The sequence below is a fragment of the Podarcis filfolensis genome, assembly GCF_964270895.1.
Source record: "Podarcis filfolensis genome assembly, chromosome: 12".
NCBI classification, from domain to species: domain Eukaryota; kingdom Metazoa; phylum Chordata; class Lepidosauria; order Squamata; family Lacertidae; genus Podarcis; species Podarcis filfolensis.
The window spans coordinates 2714090-2741866 of NC_139614.1; the positions used below are offsets into that span (position 1 = coordinate 2714090).

A 27777-nucleotide genomic window follows, 5' to 3' on the forward strand; every position below is an offset into this window, starting at 1 on the left:
TCTGGGCGGCTTCCAGTTGAGTGTTTAAAACAACACAGCATTAAATATTAAAAACTTCCCTAAACAGGGCTGCCTTTAGATGTCTTTTAAAGAGAAGATAGCTGCTTATTTCCTTCACATCTGAAGGGAGGGCGTTCCACAGGGCGGGCGCCACTACCGAGAAGGCCCTCTGTCTGGTTCCCTATAACCTCACTTCTCGCAATGAGGGAACCGCCAGAAGGCCCTCGGTGCTGGACCTCAGTGTCCGGGTAGAACGATGGGGGTGGAGATGCTCCTTCAGGTATACAGGACCGAGGCCATTTAGGGCTTTTAAGGTTAGCACCAACACTTTGAATTGTGCTCGGAATCGTACTGGGAGCCAATGCAGGTCTGTTATGTGGTCTCGGTGGCCGCTCCTAGTCACCATTCTAGCTGCCGCATTCTGGATTAATTGCAGTTTCCGGGTCACCTTCAAAGGTAGCCCCACATAGAGCACATTGCAGTAGTCCAAGCGGGAGATAACTAGAGCATGCACCACTCTGGCGAGACATAGAATGCAACTACTTTTATAATATGATCATGGGACATCCAGAAAGTATAAAGCAATGCAGATATAGTAACATGAATTATTCCGAAAATATAATTATAAACAAGCCTCTTACAAACTCAGTGTGAGGGGTGAGCTTGCTTTTGCCAGGTAATCTAGGTCTAATTTGAGACAACTCTCATCTCCTCATTAGTTCAAAGAAGGCTTTCTCTTTTCTGATCTTTCATATTTTTCAGAGTTGAAAATCCCTATTTACAACAATATGTCATGGAGAACTTTAGAACAGCCATTGCTATTCTCCAGCAGTGTTCAAACAGCTATTCTGGATGACAGCTCTGTTTGTCCTCAGTATCACTTGATGTTCCTGCTCTCATTTTGAAAAGATATGTATCCATATTCCACAGATTTTTTTAAAAAATATTTTGATACTGTACTACACTGAAATGTTTAAATAGTTCTTTGATTGTCCTTGAATTTTTCTGCCATACTTGCCATCCCTACACCCTTTGCAAACCCCTGGCTTAAGGCATCTTGGGAGAACAGCTAAAATGCAGTGTTTGAAATGCTTCTTGACGTCCCATGATACTTAATCATGTTAACAAGCAATGGAAGCATTTATTGTCAGTGGAAGATTGTAAGCAATATAACATCCAAGGCACGTGTATTTATTCAATCTTCTGTCTTGGCCAGCAAACTTCTACATTACAGCACTATTGTAAGAAATAATAATAATACACATGTATGAATTATTGCTGAGTTTCCAAAGACTCTAACTCTGAGATCATTATTGATAATGCAGCCTCATCTGTGGAGTTCTAAAGGGCATCTAAAGTAATCACTTTCTATATTCTGTTATTTTCCCTTTCTAGCTCTCATTTGTGAAAGACTTCCTATTTATAATACTTGCTGTTTAAGAAAACCAAGCACAATTTGAGCCATAGCTATGAAAATAATACAGTTATTGACCCTTTTCCCATCAGTTAACTGCCTCTATTTAGCGAGCAAAACCTTTGGTTCTAGTTCATACTGATGTGAATCATTAAAATGCTAGGAAAAGATCAGTACCTTGGATAATTACCGTACTTGCTAAGTAACTTTTAAAGTATAGAGAAACTAAAGTGCTAAGAGCAAAAATATGGGAGGAAACTCAGTTAGCAAAAAAAATTAATTTCTGGCTCTCCTGGATGAGCAGTCTATATGATCTATCAGACTTTATTATGCTGCTTTCAAGAATTAAGATGTTTCAGATGACCTCATAACTTATAAAAGGAAATGGCCCCAGCTGTGCTGAAGTGCTGTTTTTTAATATAAAATATTTGAAGCTTGATGTGTATTTTAACTATGTTTGGTGTAGGGACAATTATTACTTTTCATTATCTGTTGAAGGTTGAAATGAAAGCCCTAAGGACTGCCAAAGCCTTAAGGCAGAGCTTTCCAAACTTTTCATCTTGGTGACACACTTTTTAGACATGCATCATTTCGCAAAACAGTAATTCACTTTTACTAGCAAACCAGAGGTTAAACTAACCCCTTTCCAGGCCCAGGAGGAGCATGGGGAGCCTTGGCGCAACAAACCTACACACTGCAGCTGACACACTAAAGTGTCGTGACACACAATTTGGAAGGCTCTGCCTTAAGGACTGCTGAGGCCTCCTAGCCAGCTTGTTCCTCTGTTTCAACATTGTGGTATATTGCCAGATCAGGATGTTTGGCTGGTGATACATTGCAATGTTGAAAAGCTGACATCGCCCAGCCTTAACTGGCGCCATGCTTCCCTTTACAGTAATGGCTGGTGATACCCAGGTGGTGTAATTCTCTCATTCTTTTTCTTTTACCACCAATGTTCATTATCCTTGTAGTGACTGATGTTGACTGTATTTTAATTTATTTTTCTTTTTAAGCACGTTGTTATGTTCTACTTGTGTTTTTCATCTTGTTTTTGTAAACAGTCCTGGAAGCCCTGCTGAAGGTCAGTGCGTACATCGTTTAACGAAATAAGTATTTCTGTCATTTTGGCACAGAGCTATGCTGTGCTGTAGGAAATATTTCCGTGTAAATAAATTTGTTACTTGGTTATGATGTCAGGTTCTTGACAGCTTCTCCCTTTCCTTCCAGCTGTTCTGAGAGCATGTGCTGATGGAGGTGCTAATCGTCTGTATCATATCACAGAAGGAAGCCATGAGAGGTACATCCATAATAATCTGTGCAGATAATTTCCCCCTTTTTATCTTCATGAAGAGCACTGATGAACTTGCATTTGCAGCTTTCTAAAAGCTCTTGGCTCCATCGGGTTGTTTCCCCCCTCTCTCTTTTTTGCAAGGAGGGGGGTCAGAAACACAGATCTTGTTCAACATGAGGCTGCTGCTGCTGCAACTGACATCTCTTTGCCAAGTCCTTCTGTTCTCTCTTGTAACATGTTGGATCACTAACCCTCTGTTGTGATGCTGTCATATTGTGTGTTTTCCTGTCCTGCCAGCAGCACTCAGTGATGTGGAGCAAGGGACGCGGAGCACACAGTGTGATGATGTCACAACACAGAAAGGTTTTACTACACATTATGTGAAAGAACTCTATGTGGGATGCCATTTTTTGTAACTCTGCCTTTTTGATTCAAGAAGTAGGTTAAATCTGTGCCAGAGGATCTTCCTGTGCTAACAGAGCCCAATGATAAATGCAATAAGTTATAATTTCAGTAAGAGGACTCCAGATAATCCTTTTCCTCAACTACATCTGAAGCTGACAACAGCTGTCACTGACTTAACAACCTTGCCCGCCCATCCCAAATGGGTTTTTTAATGTATAGTTCTGTGTAAGTGTTTATAGTTCATATACAATGAAAGAGGCTTCCACCCATTGTAGTGTTGCAAAACAATGCATTTGATAACCATGGGGCACAGCTAATCCATTTTTATTGTTCTAGTCTAGAGGAAGGTTCCACATGATTAGCAAGTATCCTGATAACTGTATGAGTTATTGTAACTTTATTGAATTTTATTAATTGTTTTGATGAATCTGTTGCTCTTGTTTGCTTTATTTATATGCCATTGTGTTTGATATTATAATGATTGCAATGTTTGAGGTTTTAAAAAATGCTATTGTGATTCTTGTGAGCATTTTTGAGCTCAACATTTATCGCTGGAAAAGCAGAATGCAACTATATATCTTCACCTGAAGATCTCAGGGCAGATTAATATGCTGTGGCATATTAAAGCAAATAAAATCATATCAAGATCAAGATTCACCTAGCGAAAGTGAAGCGATACTACAACTCTTAATTTTTTAAAAGCACAGATTATTATCATTATTATGTATTTATTTATACCCCAGCTTTTTTCCTGACAAAGCCTCAAATATATAATTGGTTGTTTTTGAAGGAGCTTTCTTCTAGAATTGGGAAAGGATTTATGTAATTTTCTCTTCCATAATTGCTTGTGAGGTTGACAAGTTGCCCTTTTCTCCAGAGTTGTATGTTTCTTCCTTATAGTTTCACTCCTTCTCTTTCAATCTTTATATAGTGATGCATTAACTGACAGGCTTAAGGCACATGGAGGAGGTATCATAGGTGATGAGTGGGAATGTTGCTTCTGAGCCCAGCTCTTAACTGCTAACCAATTTTGTTATACTATGCTAACCCTTTAAAGTGGTATTTAAATCCTCATAGAAGAATACAGGTAAGGAATCATGGCTCTTATCATTCTGCTACTGTGTTTTGCATAATAGCTCTCAGTGTAGCAATTATGGGAATGATTTGTGCAAAAGAAGCACTGTGCCTGTGAAAAAAATCTTTCCCCTTCTGCATTTAATAATTCAGAATGTCTGTGTAATATTGCGACCTCTAAAAGCATGGAGAAGTGACAGCTGATTTCTTAAGCGGACCCAGCTTTTAAACGGAGCTCATCGCTGAATGGCCAGTAATATCCACAAATAATGACAGAGGCAGAGGGCTCTTGTTTAAAGCTGCCTTATCATTGTGAATGGCAACACAGATTTTGGCAGGAGCCTCCTCTTATTTATTCATTAGAGTTCTAGACTGTGGTATCAGAGTAGCTTGAAGCAATTTTTCTAAATGTTGATTGTCCTCACCCCCAGAGTCTCGTGGTTTAAAGGGTTCTTATGCAGTTCAACCACCCTATGCAAGTAGCTCCATTACAATCCTTCCCTTACACAACCCTATTTGCATGAAGTGCATAAGAAGTGAGTTTTGGTAAAGTCTCTGTCTGAGGAGGCAAAGCTTAAACTTAGGTTACATCCACACCAGACATTTAAAGCACATTTATACCACTTTAGTTGTCATGGCTTCCCACAAAGAAACCTGGGAATTGTAGTTTACCTCCAATAGCTGCAACTCCAAGCACCTTTAACAAACTACAGTTCCTGGGATTCTTTGTGGGGGGGAAGCCATGACTTTTAAAGGGGTATGAGAGTGTTTTGAATGTGTGGTGTGGATGTGACATCAAATAACTCCATCTTCTCCCCGCTTCTTGTTTTTAGCTTCATTAACATGTAATTCTGAAATGTTGGACCCCCTTTAAACTGGTGCCAAAATTTTGTGATTGCTTTTGTACTGCAAACTCTGTGTTTGGTACTTCATCCCAAACTGATACTCAAACCGGGGGCCACAGGTATCCCTCCAAAAGCCAACGTTGTTTGACTCACACCAAAACTGTGTCAAACTTTGCAAGTTTCTAACCCTTCTGCATCACAAATCCTGCTCCCAAAATGAGGAATTGATACTAAAAAACTGAGTTCCTAGTTCATGCCACTGTAGCTAACTGCACTCAAAATCTGACAATGTCTGATTGGCTCCAAGCAGTGCAAAAGTCTGGCACCGCTTTGAAGTGAATCAGACAATGTTGGCTTTTGAGAGGGTACCTGTGTCCCCCGGGGGTACAGTAATGGATACTCAGTTTGTTGAGAGCTTTAAAACACAGGGTTTGCGATACAAAATGGCACAAAACAAGCACACAACTTTGACATTGGTTTGGAGGGGTGGACAGAAGATCACCAAAAAGAGGAATAGTGGACACAGCAACATTACCTTTTGGCCTGGACCGCCTAGTGAATGTGACACCGACACTACTAACAGAAGAAGAGCAGGCATTGGGTGCAGTAGGAGGAAAATTAGAGTAATTACATCATGGCACTGCAAGTATTAAGTTGGAATGTTAATGGACTGAACTCCCCGGAAAGAAGGCGGAGAGTCTTTCATTTATTGAAAAAAGAACAATTGGACTTGATTTGTCTGCAAGAAACACATGTGATAAGGCTACATAGGAAGATATTGAGTAATAAAAGACTGGGCCAAGAATTTATTTCATCAGATAAAGTTAAAAAGAGGAGTGGTCCTTTATGCAAAGGAGAGCCTATCACCGAAATTTATATTTAAAGATGATCAAGGAAGATTTGTTGCAATCGAAATTCAATCACAAGGAGAGAAATTTTTGATAGTAGGTATTTATGTACCAAATGAAGGAAAATCGGAATTTTTCAAGAAGTTACATGAGACTCTGATGGACTATACGGATTACAATATGATTCTGATGGGAGATATGAATGGAGTGGTGTCTACAAACATGGACAAGGCACAGAGACAGGTAGTCACCAAGGATGGTAGACTACCAAAAACTTTTTTTGACATGACTGAAAATATGGATTTAGCTGACATCTGGAGAACGAAGAATCCTCTGGGAAGAGAGTGAACTTTCTTCTCTGAGGCTAAAATGACATGGACAAGAATTGACCAAATTTGGGTAACTAGAGGACTGGTTCCGAAGATTAGTAAAGCGGAAATCTGCCCTAAAACTTGCTCCGACCATAATGCTGTGAAGATGGAAATGAAACTGACGCCAATTGGTTCCTTTAGATGGAGGATGAATGATACTTTGTTTAGGAATGAAGAAGTGACTAAGAAGGCCCAAAAAACTTTGAGAGATTATTTTGAGATAAATATGAATACTACCGTGGAAAAAAGAGTAATCTGGGACACAAGCAAAGCGGTTATGAAAGGATTCCTGATACAACAGAATGCAATCAAGAAGAGAATTCAAAATGAGAAAAAACATAAAATCCTGGAAAAAATAAAGGAAGAAGAGAAGAAACTGAGAGCGAAACCAAAGTCGCAGGAGATCCTGAAAGAGATAAAGTTATATCAAGTACAATATATGAAAATGATGAATCAGGAAATAGAATGGAAGATTAAACAGATGAGACAAAAGACATTTGAATCGGCAAATAAGTGCGGAAAATTGTTGGCTTGGCAAATGAAAAAAAGACATAAACTTAATACCATTACGAATTTAGAAGTGGAAGGAAAGAATATACAGAATCCAGTGGAGATTAGAAAGTGCTTCCAGAGGTATTTTAAACAATTATATACACAGGAGACGCAGAAAGAAATGGACATTGATCGATTTTTGAAAATAAATGGACTACAAAAAATCTCTCAGGAAAATAAGTTAATGTTGAATTATAAAATAACGGAGCAGGAAGTAGAAGGGGCCATTCAGAACATGCAATTAGGTAAATCCCCAGGACCGGATGGCTTGACTTCAAGATATTACAGATCTCTGAAAGAATGGTTAATACAACCTTTAAAGGAAGTCTGTAATGAAATACTGGAAGGGAAAAGGGCACCAGAGTCGTGGAAGGAAGCTTATATTACACTTATACCGAAAACAGAGACTGAAAAGACACAGCTCAAGAACTACCGCCCCATATCACTGTTTAATGTGGATTATAAAATTTTTGCAGATATTTTGGCTAAAAGATTAAAAAAGGTGTTAGCAGAAGAAATTCATAAAGATCAAGCGGGCTTTCTCCCGGGCAGACATTTGTCTGACAATACGAGGAACATAATTAATATTTTAGAAAAACTACAAGTGAAGATCAATACTAAAGCAGTTTTGATATTTGTGGACGCGGAGAAAGCCTTTGATAATATTTCTTGGAGTTTTATGAAGAAGAATCTTCAGGGGATGGGGGTTGGTCAAGGTTTTGGAAATGGTATAGGTGCAATTTATTCAGAACAAAAGGCTAAATTAATTGTGAATAATGTAGTGACGGAAGAATTTAAGATTGAGAAAGGAACACAACAAGGTTGCCCAATCTCTCCATTGCTTTTTATATCGGTCCTGGAGGTTTTGTTAAATATGATTAGAAGGGACCAATTGGTTAAAGGTATACAAGTGGGAGCTAAACAGTACAAACTGAAAGCATTTGCTGATGATTTGGTATTGACTTTACAGGAGCCAGAATCTAGTACTAAAAGAGTGTTGGAACTGATTCAAGAATTTGGCCAGGTAGCAGGCTTTAAGTTGAACAAGATGAAAACTAAGGTCTTAGAGAAAAATTTAACTGTGATTGAGAGAGATAAGTTTCAGAAGGAGACAGGATTAACACTGGTTAAGAAAGTGAAATATTTAGGGGTTAATATGACTGCTAAGAATGTGAATTTATTTAAGGACAACTATGAAAAATGTTGGACTGAAGTGAAAAAGGACTTAGAAATATGGTCAAATTTGAAGTTATCATTGTTAGGCCGAATTGCGGTGATAAAAATGAACGTATTGCCAAGGATGCTGTTTTTGTTTCAAACATTGCAAATTTTGGACAAAATGGACTGTTTCAAGAAGTGGCAGAGAGACATTTCTAGATTTGTCTGGCAGGGCAAGAAGCCTCGAATAAAATTTAAGATATTAACGGATGCTAAAGAAAGAGGTGGATTTGCCCTGCCAGCCCTTAAACTTTATTATGAATCAGCCGCCTTTTGCTGGCTGAGAGAATGGCTACTTCTTGAAAATACAGATGTGTTGGACTTGGAAGGTTTTAACAATGTATTTGGTTGGCATGCATATCTGTGGTATGATAAGGTCAAAGCACATAAAGCATTTAAAAACCATATTGTCAGAAAAGCACTGTTTAATGTCTGGATAAGATATAAGGACTTGCTAGAAAATAAAACCCCAAGATGGTTGTCACCAATGGAAGCAAAGGCTCAGAAAAAACTCAGTATGGAGGCCAAATGGCCGAAGTATTGGGAAATTCTGGAACAAGAGGGAGACACATTAAAACTGCAGAGTTTTGAAAAACTAAAAAATAGAGTGCGAGACTGGCTCCATTATTATCAAATAATGGAGGCATATAATTTGGACAAAAAACTTGGCTTCCAGGTGGAAAAATCAAAATTGGAAACTGAATTGTTAGATCCTAAAGTTAAGAACTTGTCAAGAATGTATAACTTGCTGTTGAAATGGAATACTCAGGATGAAACGGTGAAATCTGCTATGATTAAATGGGTACAAGATGTTGATCACAACATTATGATGGCTGACTGGGAACAGTTATGGACCACAGGAATGAAGTTTACGGCATGTAATGCCTTAAAAGAGAATCTAATGAGATTGATATACAGGTGGTACATAACGCCAGTCAAGCTTGCAAAAATCTACCATCTGCCCGACAATAAATGCTGGAAATGTAATGAGATTGAAGGTACATTCCTTCACCTTTGGTGGACATGCCCAAGGATTAAGACTTTCTGGGAGATGATTTATAATGAAATGAAAAAGGTATTTAAATATACCTTCTTGAAGAAACCAGAGGCCTTTCTCCTGGGCATGGTTGGCCAATTGGTGCCAAAGAAGGATAGAACTTTCTTTATGTATGCTACAACAGCAGCAAGAATACTTATTGCAAAGCATTGGAAGACACAAGATCTACCCACCTGGGAAGAATGGCAGATGAAATTGATGGACTACATGGAACTGGCGGAAATGACTGGCAGAATCCGAGACCAGGGAGAAGAGTCGGTGGAAGAAGATTGGAAAAAATTTAAAGTTTACTTACAGAAATATTGCAAAATTAATGAATGTTAGAAGGATGCTGGAATGAAGTTATATGGCTTTAGCAGAAATGTTATAAAGAATTAAGTAAAATTAGATTGTTAATGGGCCAAAGTGGAAAATTTAAGGTTAGATTGTGTTAAGATAAATTATAGAATAAAAATTGAGAAAGATGGAAAGGATTTGCTGAAATAGCTAATTGAATTAGAATACAAAAAAGGGAGGTGTGAGGAGGTCGATGAAACAAGTAAATGAAAGATAAAGATATGGAAATATTGGATGTGCTTTTAATTGTTTTTCGGGTTTTTTTCTTGTTTTGCTGTATTGTTTTTGGTTTTTTCTTTATGTATTGTAAGGTATTCATTTGTTTTGTGTAATATTTCATTTCTTCTTCTTTTTTCTGTAACCTTTAAACCCTTAATAAATATTATTTTTTTAAAAAAAGACATTGGTTTGGAGGGGATCCAAAATTTCAGTTACACATTAATGAAGCTCTCATTTTTCTTTCTTTCTGCAAACCGTCTTTGCTTTCTGAGCCCTTAAATTCTGGATTTAAAAAAATGTGGTGGGGGTGGGGGGAAGAGCCCTTAGCTTTGTTTTGACGGGGTGAGAGAGTTCCTCATGTCCTGACATAATGATATAACATGGTGAGGTTAGCAGCAGACACAAAGGTGAGGTTTGGGGCTCTTATGATACAATTTAACTTTGACACGTGTGTCATATAAGTGAGCCAGAAGTGCATGATGTGCTGTGAACCCTTTGGCCCTCAGCCCCTGTGCATTTTCCTGGCCACAGAGACAACCTGCTTTCCTGTATCTGGATTTTCTTCTGGTAGTCAGCACTTCTTTGGGACAAACATAATGCATTCTGCAGACAGAATCAACTGGGAAATAATGTTTTAGATAGCTCATTTTATTTTCAAACTTTAATGCACACTATACAAATACCACTCTTATGGAATAAACATAATTATTTTAAAACTCATTAATGCACACTATACAAATACCGCTCCTATGGAAAAAATGTAATTATATGTTAAATGAGTTCTCATAAATGTAAATAGGTAATTCAAGAAAAACTAGATGGTTGTATCGCAAGTGAATAGAATTATTCACTCTTCATAGATTTGGCCCTTTAAGCATTCTTACCTTGGGATTATATTATATCATCAAAGTTCCATTTTTGTACAACAAATCCAGCTAGATTTTGTTATTTGCCTTTAAGGAAACTAAGCCTGCTGAAAAGATTATTAATTTACTTTTTTAACATGTTCCCCTTCACTCTCATTTCTCAATACAGTTTTATTAAAGTCTTGTCTTCTCAGAGAGCACTGACAAATTAATTAGATTTTTTGAAAGAAAGAAAGAAGATGGGGGAAAAACCTCAGCTTAATCTCCTCTTCTTTAATTTTCTCCCCCAATTCAGAGACCTGTTACTTCGATATTTTTGAAGCAGGCAAAAATCCACATACTATTTATTAAATAGTACCCACTGTTTCTTTTGGAAGGCGAAGTGATGCTCACAACTAGGAAGCTGCAACTCTTCCCTCTTGACTCCAGGCCAATATCCCCTTGCTTTACTGGAAAAATCCTCCTTCTCCAACAATTACCTAATGTTTTGGAGCAGAAATACATTTTGATTTACTACTAATTAACTGTGTGGGTACAGCAGCTTTGGAGCACACACAGATAACTCCTCATGAGCAGAGGCATAATATTAAACATTCTGTTTAGTATTACAGAGCATTGATATATAATGGTGAGTAGTCCTGTATAGGTTTGTGCTGCTTCCCACTTACTAGGTCATCCATGGGGAAAGCTCTTGACCAAAAACTGACAGAGGTAAAATTTCTGTTTTCGGTCACTCTTGCCCGGGGCTTCTGTTGCTGGAAATCTTCTCTTTGACCAGAACTAAGAGCACCCAGTTGTTATGGCCTTGCTTATGGGAACAAGTAACTTTCTGCTCATGATTTGCTTCCTACTTCTACGTAGTTTATTATCACTCCCTCTTGACTGTAGAAGAGTAAGTGGGGTAAATAGAAACATACTGCACAGTGTTATTGATTGTAGATTTCCTGGTTATAAAATGGAGGATGTGAAAGCTGAAGGCTGTGAGAAATGCAATTACTGTCACATAATTCTCCTTTCTGTGTCTTCTAAAAAGAGCCTTATTATAACTTTAAAAGGCAGGAGTCCTGGTGTTTGAAACCCATCTATGAAGCTCCCTTACTGAATCACCCTGACCTTCTTCCGGATAAATGTTTGAATAAATGTTCATTAAGCCCAGAATGTATTTTATTATTGGCAGTAACATGCATTAGTGGGATGTTTTTCTTTTTACAGTTTTATGCTCCCTTTCCAAAGTTCATGGTGGTGCACAGTCAAACAGGTAAAGACAATTGTAGATGCTGAATAAGATAACGCACAGTACTCTGCTCCATTCTGGCCAATCAGATGCCTATCAGTTGCCAAAGCAAGAAATTATTTGCCACATCATGTTGATGAGTTGGCTAATAGGTTTTCTGCTTTATGTATGTATGATCTGCTAATGTTTTAAAGGGTGCTGGAAAAGCACCCTTAGATGATGAAGTAGCTGAACCCCGGGCAGGACTGTGCACATAAAGGAGCAAGGTTTTGCAGATGGGACAGACTCTTATCTCAGTGGCTTCTACTGAACTCCAGAGATTACAATCTGTGCACTTCCAGAGATCCGTTTCAGGCCTTCCAACACTTTCCAGTTCATCACAATGATCAATTAAAATGAAAGTGGGATCACCCCGCTGTTTTCTGAATATGTGGTTTCCCTTTACTAAATATTATGAAATTTCAAGTGTTTATTTCAAGTGCTAGCAATTTTTAGAATCTGATACTATTTTTCTTGGCTTTTTATTAGGTATAGCTTCTTAACAACTTATGTAACTTCAAAGTGAGTTGTATTCATTAAAAATACCAATGTCTGCCAAATCATTGAGCTTAAAAACTGCAGACTTAAGCAAAGGTTAGTGCTTGGCATCAAGTGACATTTATTAAAGGCAGTAGGTCAACAAAATTGTTAAGCTGTGTGAGCATATTAGACATATGCAGATTCAAAATGAAATAAATTTTTGAAGAAATTATGGAAGGTAAGATGGAAGGTACATTTGCTAAGAATTTACTGTGGGATTCTTGATATTAAAAGGCAATATAACAAGCAATCCAGAAGAATGCATTCGCTGTGGGTAAAACTTCAGTGCCTAGAACTTGCCGATCGCATGCTCGGCGGTTCGAATCCCCGCGGCGGGGTGAGCTCCCGTTGCTCGGTCCCAGCACCTGCCAACCTAGCAGTTCGAAAGCACCCCCGGGTGCAAGTAGATAAATAGGTACCGCTTACCAGCGGGAAGGTAAACGGCGTTCCGTGTGCTGCACTGGCTCGCCAGATGCAGCTTGTCACGCTGGCCACGTGACCTGGAAGTGTCTGCGGACAGTGCTGGCTCCCAGCCTCTAGAGTGAGATGAGCGCACAACCCTAGAGTCTGGCAAGACTGGCCCATACAGGCAGGGGTACCTTTACCTTTACCTTTAAGCCAAAAATTATCTATTTCCAGTCTGGTAGTCATCAGCTGCCCTGAACCAAAGAGCTAACAGTTATGTCCGATTTATTTTAGGACTGGTGGAAGATCCAAAGTCTTGTAGGGTTCCCCCCCTTCCAGACCACATAGCACATATATAAATTCTGAAGGATAGATCAAACAGCTGAGTTTACTCAGAGGCACTGTTGATTATAGTAATAATATTCCATAAAGAATGTTCATAACAAAACGAAACCTAAACCAAAAATGTTAGAAAGTGGGTGGGGGGGTGTTGAGAGAGAGAATAGTTGAGGAAAATAAGTCTTGCATGTTATTAGTTATAGTGTTGTCTATGCTCTGGTGACCTCTAGGTTAGAATACTGGAACATGTTGTATGTGGGGCTTCCTCTGAAGACGGTTCAGAAACTTCAGCCAGCGCAGAATTCAGCGGCTAGCTTGATCACTGGGGCAAGATGGTTTGAGCATATTATACCCAGGGCTTTTTTTTCCTAGAAAAAGAGGTGCTGGAACTTGTTGACCTTTTCTTAGGGGAGCACCCACCCAAAGTTGTTGAGCATTTGGGGGGGAGATAGCCCCTAAAAACCTTCTTATGCCACTGCCCTCTGCCGCACCGCGCCAGTCGCCGTGCTGCTCACAGCCTCTGCCGCACAACATAAAGTGCTGTGCCACCCACAGCTGCCATCACTAAACACAGAGTGCCGTGCCCGCCGCCTTTGGCCCACAGCCCCGAGCGATGTGCCGATGTGCTATAATGCTACAGTGGTGCCGGAACTCAGTTCTGGCTGAAAAAAAGCCCTGATTACACCAATCCTGGCCAAACTGCACAGACTGCCAATTAGCTTCCAGGCCCAAGTGCTGGTTTTGACCTATAAACCCTTAAACAGCTTGGGGCCACAATATCTCCCCATATAAACTGACCTGGACTCTGCATTTACCATGTCAGGCCCTTCTTCGTGTCCTCTTCCACAAGAGGCCTGGAGGGCAGCAACACAAGAAAGAGCCTTTTCTGCAGCAGCCCCCTGTTTGTGGAATGCCGCCTTCATTATACATCTTTAGGCCCCAGGCAAAGCATTCCTCTTCAACTAGGCTTTGGCTGATTAATATTCTTTGGTCTTTAAAGTGTGTTTGTGGGAGGGGGATTATGTTTTGTTTTTGTTTTAACTATTAAATTGTGCTTTTATTCTTTATTTTTATCTTGTGAACTGTCCTAAGATCTTCAGATAAAGCGTGGTATATAAATTTAATAAATAATAATAACATGAACTGCACACCTAAATTAGATTCACATCCAGTTGTACATTCCAGCACAAATGCTGTCTTTTCTGAACTTTGTTGCTTTCAGAAGATTGCACACTCAAAAACACATCCTATCTATATCAGGATGCACATCCTAATATGTATTCCTGTCAGGATCCCGCCTGACCCAGAATCTGGGGAGAACCCCAGTGCAGCTGCAGAACTGGATGAGCCTGGCATCTTATGACTGTTATCACCTGCCTTGATCCCCAGCGGAGTGAAGGTGGGCAGCAGACCTGGTCGGTGTCATGTCCAAACTGGAGGCATCCTCTTTAGAGGATGACTTGAAGCACCCTGTGTCCAGTGGTTGTGAGGTAGGCCAGGGGCCAACACTGAGCCCAAAGCAGCAAAGATCCAGGCTGAAGGTGTAGGCTAAGTCAGCCACCAGCCTGAGGAACAAGGAACTCCTCAGGAGTAAAAGAATACTCGTGAGCAAAACTGCTTCTCGTGAATAGACTACACCTGCAAGCAACACTTGTGCCTTGTAACAATGTTCTGGGTGGGTTTCTGAAGACTCAGGTTTAAAAACATTCAGTTCCGGGCCCATGGCCCTAGCATGGCATTTTTACATCAGCTCCCCTGCCACCCAGCTGGTCCCCCTCACCCTGTATTTGGACCTTGGGCTGTTTTCTGACCTTGCCCCTGTGTTTAGACTTTGGACTGCTATAACACACTGATTCTGGGACTGATCCTGCTAACTCTCAGCTGCTGTGCCCATGCGCCACCTAAAGCAGGACAGTGGAAAACCCGGGATCTCTGCAGGAGTGCCTGTTCTGCTGCCAGGAGGGTCTGTTGCTTGGGATGAAACATGGCCCATCGGGTGGCCAGGAAGGGGAGAAGCTGACAGGGAAGATACAAGTCTCTCTGTTGCCTCTAGGCTGTTACTGGCTTAACAGATCCCTGTTGAGTTCAGTTGCTGAATTTCCTTGCTCAGCTGCCCAGCCTCTCCCCCCCCACCACCACACAGACACCTTTTTGCTGTTGGAGGGCAATTCCATGATGGATTGGGCTGAGCTCAGCACGCCCCAAGCTTCAGGCTTCGCGCAGCTCTACACTAGCTTGCAGGATAGCAGCCTGTTCTGGGGGCTCGGGCTTCCCCCGCCCCAGCCCCGCACCTGGGGGGGAAATAAAAAAAAATCTTTATTCCCCCCCCCAAAAAAACTAGGTGCGTCCTATGGGGCGAAAAATACGGTATGTGTGTGGTTATGTGTGTGCGCGCATTTGCATATATGTATATATGTATCCATTCTCCTCAGCCATTTTTCCTCTCCCAGCTGTGCACAGCTTTTTGCAAGAAGCAAAAGCATTTTAGTTCTACCTTAAAGAATCTACATTGAAACACATAACCTCATTTTGAGAATCTGCTTTGAAATCTGTTAAATATATTGTTAATAAAGTCAGCATCTTGCACATTCAGATACAAATTAATTTATCTTTAAGCCTTTTGCAAATATTTGTTTTTAATCTGATTTTGTTATTTCAATTTTATATATTCCCTCTCCTTTGGTTTATTCATTTTTAAATGTTGTATATTGCAATTCCCTTGCTGAAAATAACCTCTAGAACGAATAAATGACACTTTTATCTCTCACCAAGGTTGTACACTGAAATTGGTAAATAAGAGCTCAATAAAAAGTGACGCTTCCTTCCCACAGATTTTTCCAGGTAAAGGAATTGGTCCTTATGCCTGTATATTTATTGTTACATTAAGCTGCAAACTTTTATGCATGTATTCAGTAAAGCTTTCATAGTGTGCACTATGGGAAATATAGTTTCTAAGAACTTTCTGTTCTGGAAATTTGATACAGAAACTAAGTCTTAGCTGGAGGTGGTAAAGGACCCCTGGATAGTTAAGTCCAGTCAAAGGCGACTCTGGGGTTGCGGCGCTCATCTCACTTTCAGGCCGAGGGAGCCAGCGTTTGTCCACAGACAGCTTTCTGGGTTATGTGGGCAGCATGACTAAACTGCTTCTAGCGCAACAGAACATCATGACAGAAAGCAGAGCACATGGAAACGCTGTTTACCTTCCCGTCACAGCGGTAACTATTTCTCTACTTGCAATGGTGTGCTTTCAAACTGCTGGGTTGGCAGAAGCTGGGACAGAGCTCACCCCATCGCAGGGATTCGAACCGCTGACCTGATCGGCAAGCCCAAGAGGCTCAGTGGTTTAGATCACAACGCCACCTACGTCCCTGGCTCAGCAGTACTAACTAGACACCATTGTACCATTAGATGGCTCTTTTATTATAGAATAGCAAAATGTCCATCATGGAGGGCGGGCAGAAAGGGCTTGTATAAGAGTCTATATGAAGACTATTAGAATCTTGTGGGTTTCTCAGGCACAGGAACTCACTGGAGTTTCCCTCAGTCAAATGTTGTTTCCAAACACTGCTTTTCTTTCCCCATATGAATCAGTCAGATGTTAATTGCAGCCAACCAGCAATTAAAGACAAAACATAAAAAAGTACAAAATCACAGCATTAGTAGAAGGGATGGGAGCCTGACACAAATGGGTATAAAAGCTGTTTGCAGATCCATATCTCTCTTTTGCAAAGAGTAGTAAATACATCTGCATACCTTATTACTTTACCCATGCGCATGAATGCTAAGAGCATTCCTGTGCCTTTGAAAAGGTCTCTTACGCCAATTCCAGCCTTATGCATGCGTACTTGGAAATGATTTCCATTAGAAATGAACGAGACCTTATTTCCAGTGAATGTGCTTGGAACTGAACTGTTACTGTTAATTTGGCTTGTATGCTACATGCTTTAAACCTTGTTTATTAAGCAGCAGCGTGTGTCTCATTACACACTTCTACATTTCATTAAATCTGAGGCAAAATTTCCCCATGGAACAATATTGCTAATATTCCCAATGGCTTTGCAAATCTGCAGAAAGGCCCCAAGGTCAGAATTTCTTTTGGAAAGGTTAATTAAGTCTGAAAGAAAGATATTATGTGGTGATTAAATAGTAATGAGCAAGGAGCCCGGTACAAATGTGGTGTGTGACACAGTACCAAACGGGAAAGCTGAAAACACCTACAAATTTATTATTTTATTACCTATTCTATTATAAAATTACCCCTGGGTGTCCAGAGTAATTTTTATTCTTTCTCAACTTGCTTCTGACAGAAAGGGGATTGAGTGGTCAGCACTCTGCCATACATATATAAAATCATAATGCATCTCTGGAGGAGTTCAAGGAACTTTAATAACATTCCTGACATATTTAAGAGAACTTTCATCAAAATTGCCATGGCTCTCAAGCTGGGTAGCACCTCATTCCAAATCACAGTGGAGCGTGCTACTTAATGCAGGCACATATAGGAAGGATGTCTTGCGATTTTACCTTTATTAAAAAAAAAATATCACATGAAATTATAGCATCTTATTCACGGCTCATTTTAAGAACTTCCAGAGTATTGACTTCACAGTCTCTGATGCTTTGGGATTTAATATTTCAGTATTTAGAGAATTCATCGGGCACACAAGCTTAGCAAAGGGGGAAAAAATGTTAATCTAATGTGGGTTTTCGTTTTCCCAAATCAAGGGTGTAAATCAGATCTGATTTGGTTCACTGCCTAGTGCCCAGACAACAAACATATTTCATTCTGTCTGGAGCTGTTGGTCTGCTTGAGATCTCCTTTAGCATACAGTATGTGAAACATTTGCGTTCATAGCACAGAGATCTTCCATTAAATAGGAGTTTAAGCTTTTTCACTGGTAAAAATTAAGTCCTTGGGTTAATTTTAAGCATTTGCTTTAAAATAGATAGCATTAATGACAGTTTTACATGCACCATCACATAGTAGGCCTTAGAGTGGATCACTCAGTTTGCAGGGTTGATTGGTGCATTTGGTTTTACATGGGGCACTATTCTTTAATATCTTTAGTATCTTCGCATTTCTTTTTAAAATGAGCTCCAGCCTACAGCAGGGGGAGGGTTTTTATTTATTTATTTACTTTTTTATTTATTTATTTATTTACTTATGGACATAGAAAGCCTTCATTGTAAACCAAGCTTTCTGCATGAATGCCTGGTTCTTTCTACCCTCTTCTTCTTCTTTTCTTTCTAAAGATGGAGAATCTCCTTGTAGTGTATCCAACCACTTATCACCAATTAATAATGCGTAGACTTACCCCACTAACTGCCCCCTATTAAATATAGTGCACACACCTCACTGTACACCAGTTAATACAAAGTTTTACAAATTTACCACGGGATGTCTAGTGTGGGACTTGTGTGAGGGAAAACTTAGTAATTAGAGTCTCAGGAAGAAAATGATAAACAAGAAAAGTTTATTAAACAAAAAGAAAGTTATGAAACAAAGTGAGTCAGGAAATGCGGTCTTTCGGGTAGAAGTTAACTTATTTACTTTAATTAACTATAAGATGTCTCAGGCTTAGACACAGTGTACAGTCACAGCTTCTCTTAACCTCTCTTTACACAAAATCAGTTGTTATACTTCTGTTTCTGTTACTTAGTTATATGACAGGTTCTTCAGTTAAATCCTTTTAATACAACACAGCTTCCTTCACAGACTAATACCTTGGTTCATGAGTGAGGGGCACTTTTCCTCAGTTACCACTCCTGAGGTATTCCCAAAGGAATAACAGATCCAGGGGACACCCTCACCTAGAAGGACTCTCCCCTCCTGGCTAGATGGAGACCCAGGGAGCCTGGATTCCCACAGGTTCTACCTCTCCCAGTTCAGTCCCAACCCTCCCAGGACACTCCTGTTCTCTCTGTATATTTCCCCCCAGACCCTCAAGATGGCCTCCCTATCCAAGCTGTGAGGCTCTGTACTCTCGCTATGGATAGTCTCCTCAGTGTTGATATTTAACTTCACCCAGAACCAGTTCTCCCTCAGTCAAATCCTATCCTACTCCCTATTTCTCCAACTGAACCTTAGCCCTATCTCTTCTCACATCCACCCCTATCTAACTCTCCCTCAGAAACTGCCCCTTTTATTCTCCCCCCCCCAAATGATGCTCCTCCCCCTTCCGTGGCTAGCCAATCAGATAGAGGCTCCAGCCCTCTGGTGGCATTTCAGGGGCACTGCATCGCCAGACTCTGGCCTGGCTCTGCTGTCCGTCACACTCCTTAGGCCAGGCCTTTATACAGTCAAGCGCTACTATAGATGGTCCAGTTCACGGTGAAAGTTAGCAGCGCATAGCTCAGTTACTTCAGCCCTCCTAACCCAAATATATGAACCATGGCAGACACAGTGGCAATTTCTGCCGGCCAGGAAGCAGGGTTAAATAGCAGAGGTTGATACTGAGACGAGCAAATGGATTAAGTAAATAAAATAAAAACAAAAACTGTACTGTGCACTGGCATCCTGGGTGTCAAATTTCAGATCTACCAATCATTGATGTGTCAGCCCTTTAACCTGGCCCTGAAGCTTTTATGGTAGGGTTTAAAACCATATGGGTGAACTCCTAAAGGTCTTGATAAGCTTCTTGGGATTTGCTAGACATCTTTGCTTTACATAATATTACTGGAACATGAGGAGCAGTCTCTCATATATTTTTTAAAAAAAACAAAAACAAAAAACCAACAACATGAAATTGTATACTCAAAACCTTAAAAAAATCAAACCATTTTGGGGATTTTCCCAACATGCTGCTACAGAGGTGCCAACTTGAATAAAATATGGGGGGGGCAGGTAAGCCATGCCCTGCATGATTGATCACATGACGCAGTGCGCACAGGCTGAATGGCTATCAACTTGGGGGGCACCTCACTCAAATAATTAGGGGGGGGCGAAGATCCCTCAGCCCCTAGGAATTGGTTCCTATGTGCTGGTAGTTTCTTTGACTAGAGCAGTATCAGTAGACGTAAGAATAAAAGTTGATGTAGTAGTCAATATTCACATTTGTCAAGCAAGCTAATACTGCATACCAGCTCCTCGGTGATTTCTGCTTACTCCATCCCAAGGCAAGAAATTCCAGCAGAGGCTTTGAATTGACCAAGCTATACTGTGATATTTTCTTAATCTTGATACAACATCACAGAAACTTGGGTCACCAGTTAATAATGAACTGCAAGACAGGATTTGAGCAGAAAGTACAACCTGCTAACAGATGTGCAGGAGTGAGCTACTCTATTCTACTTTGGAAAATGCCAACACACTAAATAAATTCCTTCATGTATAACCTATATATTCCCATTTTGTGAATGTAGCTAACTCAATGCTATATTACTAGTGGAAAATAATAATATCCTAGTTTTTTGGAAACATTTGTAATCTCGCAAAATCGAAAATATGATACAAGAGTGGTTCTCCCTGCGAGAAAGGAGCAGTATTGCCTCCTGCTGCCACCGCGCCACTGGAACACAATTTCTGTTCTTATCCTGAAGCAAAGTTCTTAACCCGAGGTTATATTTCTGGGTTAGTGGAGTCTGTAACCTGAAGCGTCTGTAACCCGAGGTACCACTGTAGATGGTTTTTTCCAGCATCCAAGCATCCAAAAAAAATATCCTACTTGCACATCTCCAGTAACAAACTTGCCCAAATGAAATAGGTATACTTTCTAAATCTAGTTCTAATGTATCATTGAGAAAAAGGCAGACTCTTGCACTATTTTTGTTATTTTTTTCTTTACCTACTGCATAATATTTCTCATGTAGTTTTATTGTTTTTTATTGTTGTGCACTGCTTTGCATAGAGCAATATAAACATTTACCTATTAATAACCATCCCTTCTTCTCAGTGATCCTTGGAAATTGAGTTATGCACTTCAAGAGGGAGGGGTTGCTGGGGCCATCTTTTCAACCCTTCAATCTACCACAGTTAAATTCCCAAAATGCTTTGGGGAACCTAATGACTGTTGAAAGGTGTAGATATAGCCATTGTCTCCTGCTTGTTGTAGGTCAGAATTGACCCAATAGGACCTTTTGAACAAGTACTTCCAAATATAAGTTTTTCCTAGTAAGTCAGCATTTATATTCTCTTTAGCAGAACTGATGCATATTGATGTACAGTACTAAAGAGACAATAGAGTGACAGTTATCACTGTATTCATGAAGAAGTGGTGATTCAAGACTTGGATCAATGGACCTTTGCTGCAGCATAATAGCATAGTTCAGAAAACCTTGATAAGGTTATTTAAATAATTCTCAGTCAGCAAGTGAGTTAAGCCCATCCTTATCTCTAAGAACAAGGTTAAGTGTTACTTAAGTTAGTGGAAGTAGCAGTTTTCATTAAGCAAGTGTAAAGTTTGCATTTTAATTAGAATCTAGCATGCTGAACTAAGCTTGAGTGGAGAGCCTTAACTAATTAAAATGAAATCTGTCTAAACCACAGAGCCTAGGGCTTGCCGATCGGAAGGCCGGCGGTTCGAATCCCCGTAACGGGGTGAGCTCCCGTTGCTCGGTCCCAGCTCCTGCCAATCTAGCAGTTTGAAAGCACGTCAAAGTGCAAGTAGATAAATAGGTACTCTGGCAGGAAAGTAAACGGTGCCTCCGTGCACTACTCTGGTTCGCCAGAAGCGGCTTAGTCATGCTGACCACATGACCCGGAAGTTGTCTGTGGACAAACGCCGGCTCCCTCAGCCAGTAAAGTGAGATGAGCGCCGCAACCCCAGAGTCGGTCACAACTGGACCTAACAGTCAGGGGTCTCTTTGCCTATATAACTGAAATCAAGTATTCAAAGCATTTCAGTAGACCAGTGAATATTTTTTAATGAACAGATTTAAAACTGTTCTCATAACATTACAGTTGTCTGTGTTTGTTCATTTGCTTGTTCCTTAACAGCACTGTACATCAGGGTCATCCATTTTATCCTCACAACAGGCCTGTGGGATTGGTGAAAGATAGTAGCTGGTCCAATGTCACCTTATGAGCTTTGTGGTTGAGTGGGGATTAAAGCCACTCACAGTTCACTGCCTGGGCCTATATTCATAATTTAGCATATTTGACCTTAAAAGTCGAATGTCAAATTGAATTAGTTATTTGACTGCTTATGACATGCCCACCAAGTGGATGTTTGAAATCTGCAGCCTGGTTTATCTTGGAGTTAGGGGAAAGAACAAGAAATGATTGATGTAATGGCTGCTGGCATCACAATGACCTTTATCTCTGCATTGAGAAAGACTTTTCCTTACTGCTGCTCCTGGGGAAGAGGAGAGCACAAGGGCACTCCAACAGATTATCTATATTAGAAGGTCCTCAAACATAATATTTTACCTTCCCCTTCTCATCTTCTAATGCTATCTCTCCCGCCTCTTAGAAATAGCCCTTCTGGAGGGCCAAAGATATTGCCTAGTATGGCAGAGTCAGTCAAGTGCACAGTGTTGTAATACCTATTTATCTACTTGCACTTTGACATGCTTTCGAACTGCTAGGTTGGCAGGAGCAGGGAACGAGCAACAGGAGCTCGTCCCGTCCCGTCCCGGGGATTCGAACCACAGCGCCACCCGCGTTCAGTCTGAGGTAGCACGTCAATGAATGTAGCTAATCACAAAAGTGCAAGGTTAAAACCTACCATGAAGGGTTTTTTAGTCTCGTTCACGGTGGAATTCGGATTGTCAGACTCAAGGCTGCTGCTGCTTACAGAACTTATCTGTCAGATTAGCAGGTGGTCTCTTAGCTGGACATAAAACAACAAGATTTGGGGCCTCTAAAAAATGTAAGAAATATATTGCTTCATAGAGAAGAGTCTATTTTCACCAACCATTATGTGGACAATGAAGACAAGGGATTTTGTACAAATGTCCATAAAGTGATTTATGGTCAGGGAACTGTAATAAACAGATGCCAGGAGCCCAAGAGATGACATTCCATCACTGGGTGTGGACAGGTCCCTAAATGTAGATTGGTCCAGGTAGACCAACCCCTTGCATGTCATTATGATGGGTGGCAGTGATTTAACCAATCTTCACCTCTATTCGTGCCAAGTGGAACTGAGTCCAATCTGATTGTGAACCTTTGCTCAAAATCCTCAAAAGCACAGATAGCCTCATTTAACATGACTATTCTTTTAGAATTTGGCTTCAGCTATAACAATTAATTTAGGTAATCAGTGTGATTAAGTGATTGATATTTTTGCAGAAGTGAACTTAAAAAATACCCACTGTGAAAGACTGTAACGATTGAAAAAATAAATCATCTTTCTGCATCTCTTGATTGGTTATGTGCATTTAAAGATGACCTTCCAAAAAATAAATGAGATGTCTGTTACTTAGTCAACTGTTACCTTCATTAAGGAACCACAAAATGGCATCTATATATTTGATAGCATGGTATTTATTCCAGGGTGTGTTTGGAATGATTAACTCATCAGTTAAAAGCATGGGATTAAAACATACTTAACCGTTTGGTAACCCCACTACAGTTTTTGTACTGACAGGAGTGTTTGGTTCCTGGCTGGCATCCACCTGTCTTGGGAGACAATGGAGGAGCGCACTTTGGGGGTGGGTAGGGAAAGCCAAACCATTGAAGAGTTACAGTGCCTTCTATGGCTGTAGAAACCAATGTGGGAGAGACATGTTTTATTGCCGCTGGGGTGGATGAAGGCATCCAGTTGTGCTGTTGCAGATGCACCACGGTGACCCTTCTCTCTGCGCTCCTCCCAGTGGTCATTCCTCCTTTGGTCACTGCTGCAGATACATGAGTGATTAAACAAAATAATAAAATTAAATGATCAAAAAACCTTTCAGTTTAACATGTTGTGTTAAGGGCTTCCCATGTTCACTCAAGCTGCAAAATGCTAATAAATTACCTCTGCCAAGCTCCCCCATGCCTAACAAATGCACTATTTAAGGAATATTGATGTGGTATGCTATGCTGTCCTGTGGTAAATTGCAGCTTCATCACTTTCTTGGAGTTGAATGGCTGTCAGCGGCAGAGCATTGGACCAAAGTCCCAGATTAGACATTCACTGGAATATACATATGTACAACTGAAGCTATCATTCCATGTTGGAAGCATGCAACTAGCAACTAGCAACCAACACTGTCCACACAGAATTGGAAGGAACCTTGACAGTCATGTAGCACAGCCTGCTGCCAAGGTGAAGCAGTGATTTCCTGGCTTTTGGGGAACCTTCACTAGACTTATACCTGGTTATACATAGTTGCATGCCTCGTCTTGTCATTGATTTAATCAGGAGTGGAAACTGACATTTACCCAATACAGTAAAGGTAAAGGCACCCCAGATCGTTAAGTCCAGTCGCGGACGACTCTGGGGTTGCTGCGCTCATCTCGCTTTACTGGCCGAGGGAGCTGGCGTATAGCTTCCGGGTCATGTGGTCAGCATGACTAAGCTGCTTCTGGTGAACCACAGCAGCACATGGAAACGCTGTTTACCTTCCCGCCAGAGCGGTACCTACTGTATTTATCTACCTGCACTTTGACATGCTTTCGAACTGCTAGGTTGGCAGGAGCAGGGACTGAGCAACGGGAGCTCACCCCATCGTGGGAATTTGAACCGCCGACTTTCTGATTGCCAAGCCCTAGACTCTGTGGTTTAGAACCACCCACGTCCTTACCCATTACAGTACCCTTCCATTATAAGCATTAAATGTGAAAGGTGTTGTGACGTGGGGTTTGTGATTTCAGCTCTTTTGACATAATATGCTGGACACAGGGGGGTGCTATAGGGGTTTCGTCAGGAACAGATGGAGACTCAGACATCGCAGGGTCCCCTACCTGTAGCTCGTCATCCTGAGGACTAGCAGACCCTGGTTCATTTGCTGAAGCCCCTGGTGACTGCACCTCTGGGCCATTTTCACTCTGGTCTTGCAGCTCTGCGTCGTTAGCCAGGGATGAATTATCTGACCCCTCCCTGCTGAGCGCCCGGCGCCTCAGCTGATCTATATGTCTCTTCCAAACTTGCCCATTTTCCAAGGTCACATAGTAGGACACTGGTCCACTAGTCCGGGTGACCACACCAGCCACCCACCGCAGACCTCGTGAATAGTTCCTCACCCAGACCAGATCTTCAGGGGCGAGATACCTTTTTGTGTCAGCCTCAGCCTGGGGGGTTTCTCTTGAATTACGGTTTGGCATTTTATCGGGGTGGACATAATCCAGCACCGTTACCAGTCTTCTACCCAAGAGCAGCTCAGCTGGCGACTTGCCCGTCGCAGTACACGGCGTCGCATGCTGCAAAAATAACATTCGCGCGATGCGAGCTGACCAGTTACCCTCCATTAAGCGCGCAATGGATTCTTTGGCTGTTCTTACCATGCGCTCAGCCTGCCCATTGGAGGATGGGTGAAAGGGCGCGGATGTGACCCCTCTTATGAAGTTATCAGCCAAGAATGCCCTGAATTCTTGGGATACAAAAGCTGCCCCATTATCTGATACAATGGTCTCAGGTAACCCGTGGGTTGCAAACAGCTGCCTCAACACCTTGATTACGGCAGCTGATGCCATGCTAGGGACCATCGCCACTTCTAACCATTTGGAATATGCATCGACAATAACCAAAAAGACCTTCCCCTGGAATGGCCCAGCAAAATCTAAGTGCAGCCGGCTCCAGGGAGATCTGGACTGCTCCCACCAGTGAACTGGTGCTCTGGCCACTTCTGGCCGCACCTCTTGGCATGCCTTGCATGTTCGTACCCATTGTTCTATGTTCTGGTCCATTCCAGGCCACCACACATAACATCGGGCTAGCGACTTCATCCTGACCATTCCCGGGTGTCCCATGTGAAGCGTCTCAAGAACCCTGTTTCTCAGTGGTGCTGGGATGATCACCCTATCTCCCCACAGGAGACAACCCTTATGCATGGACAACTCGTGCTGCCTTGTCACATAAGGCCTGAATTTGTCTTCATGCGGACCACCTGGCCACCCCCTCCCCACCCAAGTGAGCACACGGGAGAGAACAGCATCTTTCCTCGTTTTCTCAGCTATATCAGTAGCCGTTACAGGAGCCCCCGGAAGTGTTTCCAGCATCATTATGTGCGCCGCTGGAGCAGGATCCACATTACTCCCGCCAGGAAGAGGCAATCGACTCAGCGCATCAGCGTGGCACAACCGTTTCCCCGGCACATGGGTCAAGGTGTACTGGAACCCGTTCAGGAATATAGACCAACGCAACATTCTGGGGGAGAGAATTTGTGGCGTTTGTTTGTTCGGGTTGAACAACCCTAACAGTGGTTTGTGGTCCGTTTCAATGGAGAAATGGCGACCATACACATAATCATGGAACTTTTTGATTCCTGCCACAATTGCAAGCGCCTCTTTGTCAATTTGAGCATAGTTGCGCTCCGTGGGCGACAACGTACGGGAATAGAAAGAGATGGGCTTTTCCGACCCATCCGGTTCCCTATGACTCAGCACCGCCCCCAGGCCGTATTGAGAGGCATCACATGCCAGGACCAGCGGCTTCGACTCATCGTAATGAGCAAGGACGCTCCTGCTACTCAGCATTCCTCGCAAGGAGTCAAAAGCCTTCTGCTGCCCCTGCCCCCATCGCCACACATTCTTTTTCTGCAACAGTCGATGTAATGGTTCAGCTACCGAAGCTTTGTGGGGTAAGAACGAATGATAAAAGTCCCAGGAATGACTGCAACTGCGTCTTGTTCTGTGGTCGTGGTGCCTCGATGATGGCCTTAATCTTAGCATCTGTGGGGTGGATGCCTGATGCATCAATTTTAAACCCCAAGAAATCCACGGTTGGCACCCCAAAACTGCATTTTTCCTTTTTCAGTTGCAACCCCACCTCCTTGAACTTGAGCAACACTGCACGGACACGCGCAACCAGTTCCTGTGGGTCTTTTCCAGCAATCAAAACGTCATCAAAAAATGGCAAGACCCCCGGCAGACCTCTTAACAGGCGTTCCATGAGCCCTTGAAAAATCCCTGGGGCCACACAAACTCCAAATTGTAATCTGTTAACTCTGAACGCCCCTTTATGTGTGACAATAGTCTGTGCTTCCGCTGATTGTGGGGTTACTGGCAGCTGTTGGTAAGCTTGTGCCAGGTCAATTTTGGCGAACACCTTGCCCCCAGCCAGTTTAGCCAACAGATGTGATACGACTGGAATGGGGTATGAGTTTCCCCTGAGTGCCTTATTGATAGTACATTTGTAATCTGCACAGATCCTGACTTCCCCATTTGCTTTAAGGGGCGTGACAATTGGAGTCTCCCACTTAGCAGAGTCCACGGGTGAGAGAACTCCCTGCTTGACCAATTTATCCAGCTCTGCTTCGATCTTGGGTTGCAGTGCAAATGGCACTCGCCTTGGTTTGAGTCGGATTGGGGCCACCCCAGGGTCCAATTCGAAGTCAACTGGGGGCCCTTTATAACAACCCAGTTTTCCATTAAAGAGACCGGCAAATTCTTTGCATAATGCCTCGCTCATCTCAGGGCAGGTTTGGATTGAATTAAGCCCTGATATACTCAGTCCCAGGGCGGGGAACCAGTCAGTGCCCAGGAGACTGGGGCGACTGCCCTTCGCAATCACCAGTTTGAGTACCGCCTGTTTGTCCCGGAACTGTACTCTCACGGCACACATTCCCATGACATGGATGCGGCCTGCTGAGTATGACTGCAAGGTTGCCGGGAAGGGCTCCAGAGGGGGCAACTTACCC

At 41.8% G+C, this 27777-nt stretch overlaps 1 protein-coding gene across 12 annotated transcripts in view; it reads left to right on the forward strand.

Annotated features, from left to right (window-relative positions):
* TPK1 (thiamin pyrophosphokinase 1) overlaps window positions 1-27777 on the forward strand; it is a 269979-nt gene that overhangs the window by 89907 nt on the left and 152295 nt on the right. For all 12 annotated transcript variants that reach the window (XR_014540138.1, XR_014540139.1, XR_014540140.1 and 9 more), the window contains one exon: window positions 2642-2711. Coding sequence is in view for 5 of the 12 variants with exons in the window: in XM_083578286.1 (XP_083434412.1) it covers window positions 2642-2711 (70 nt within the window). In the remaining 7 variants the exon portion in view is untranslated. The remainder of the gene's footprint in view (window positions 1-2641; window positions 2712-27777) is intronic.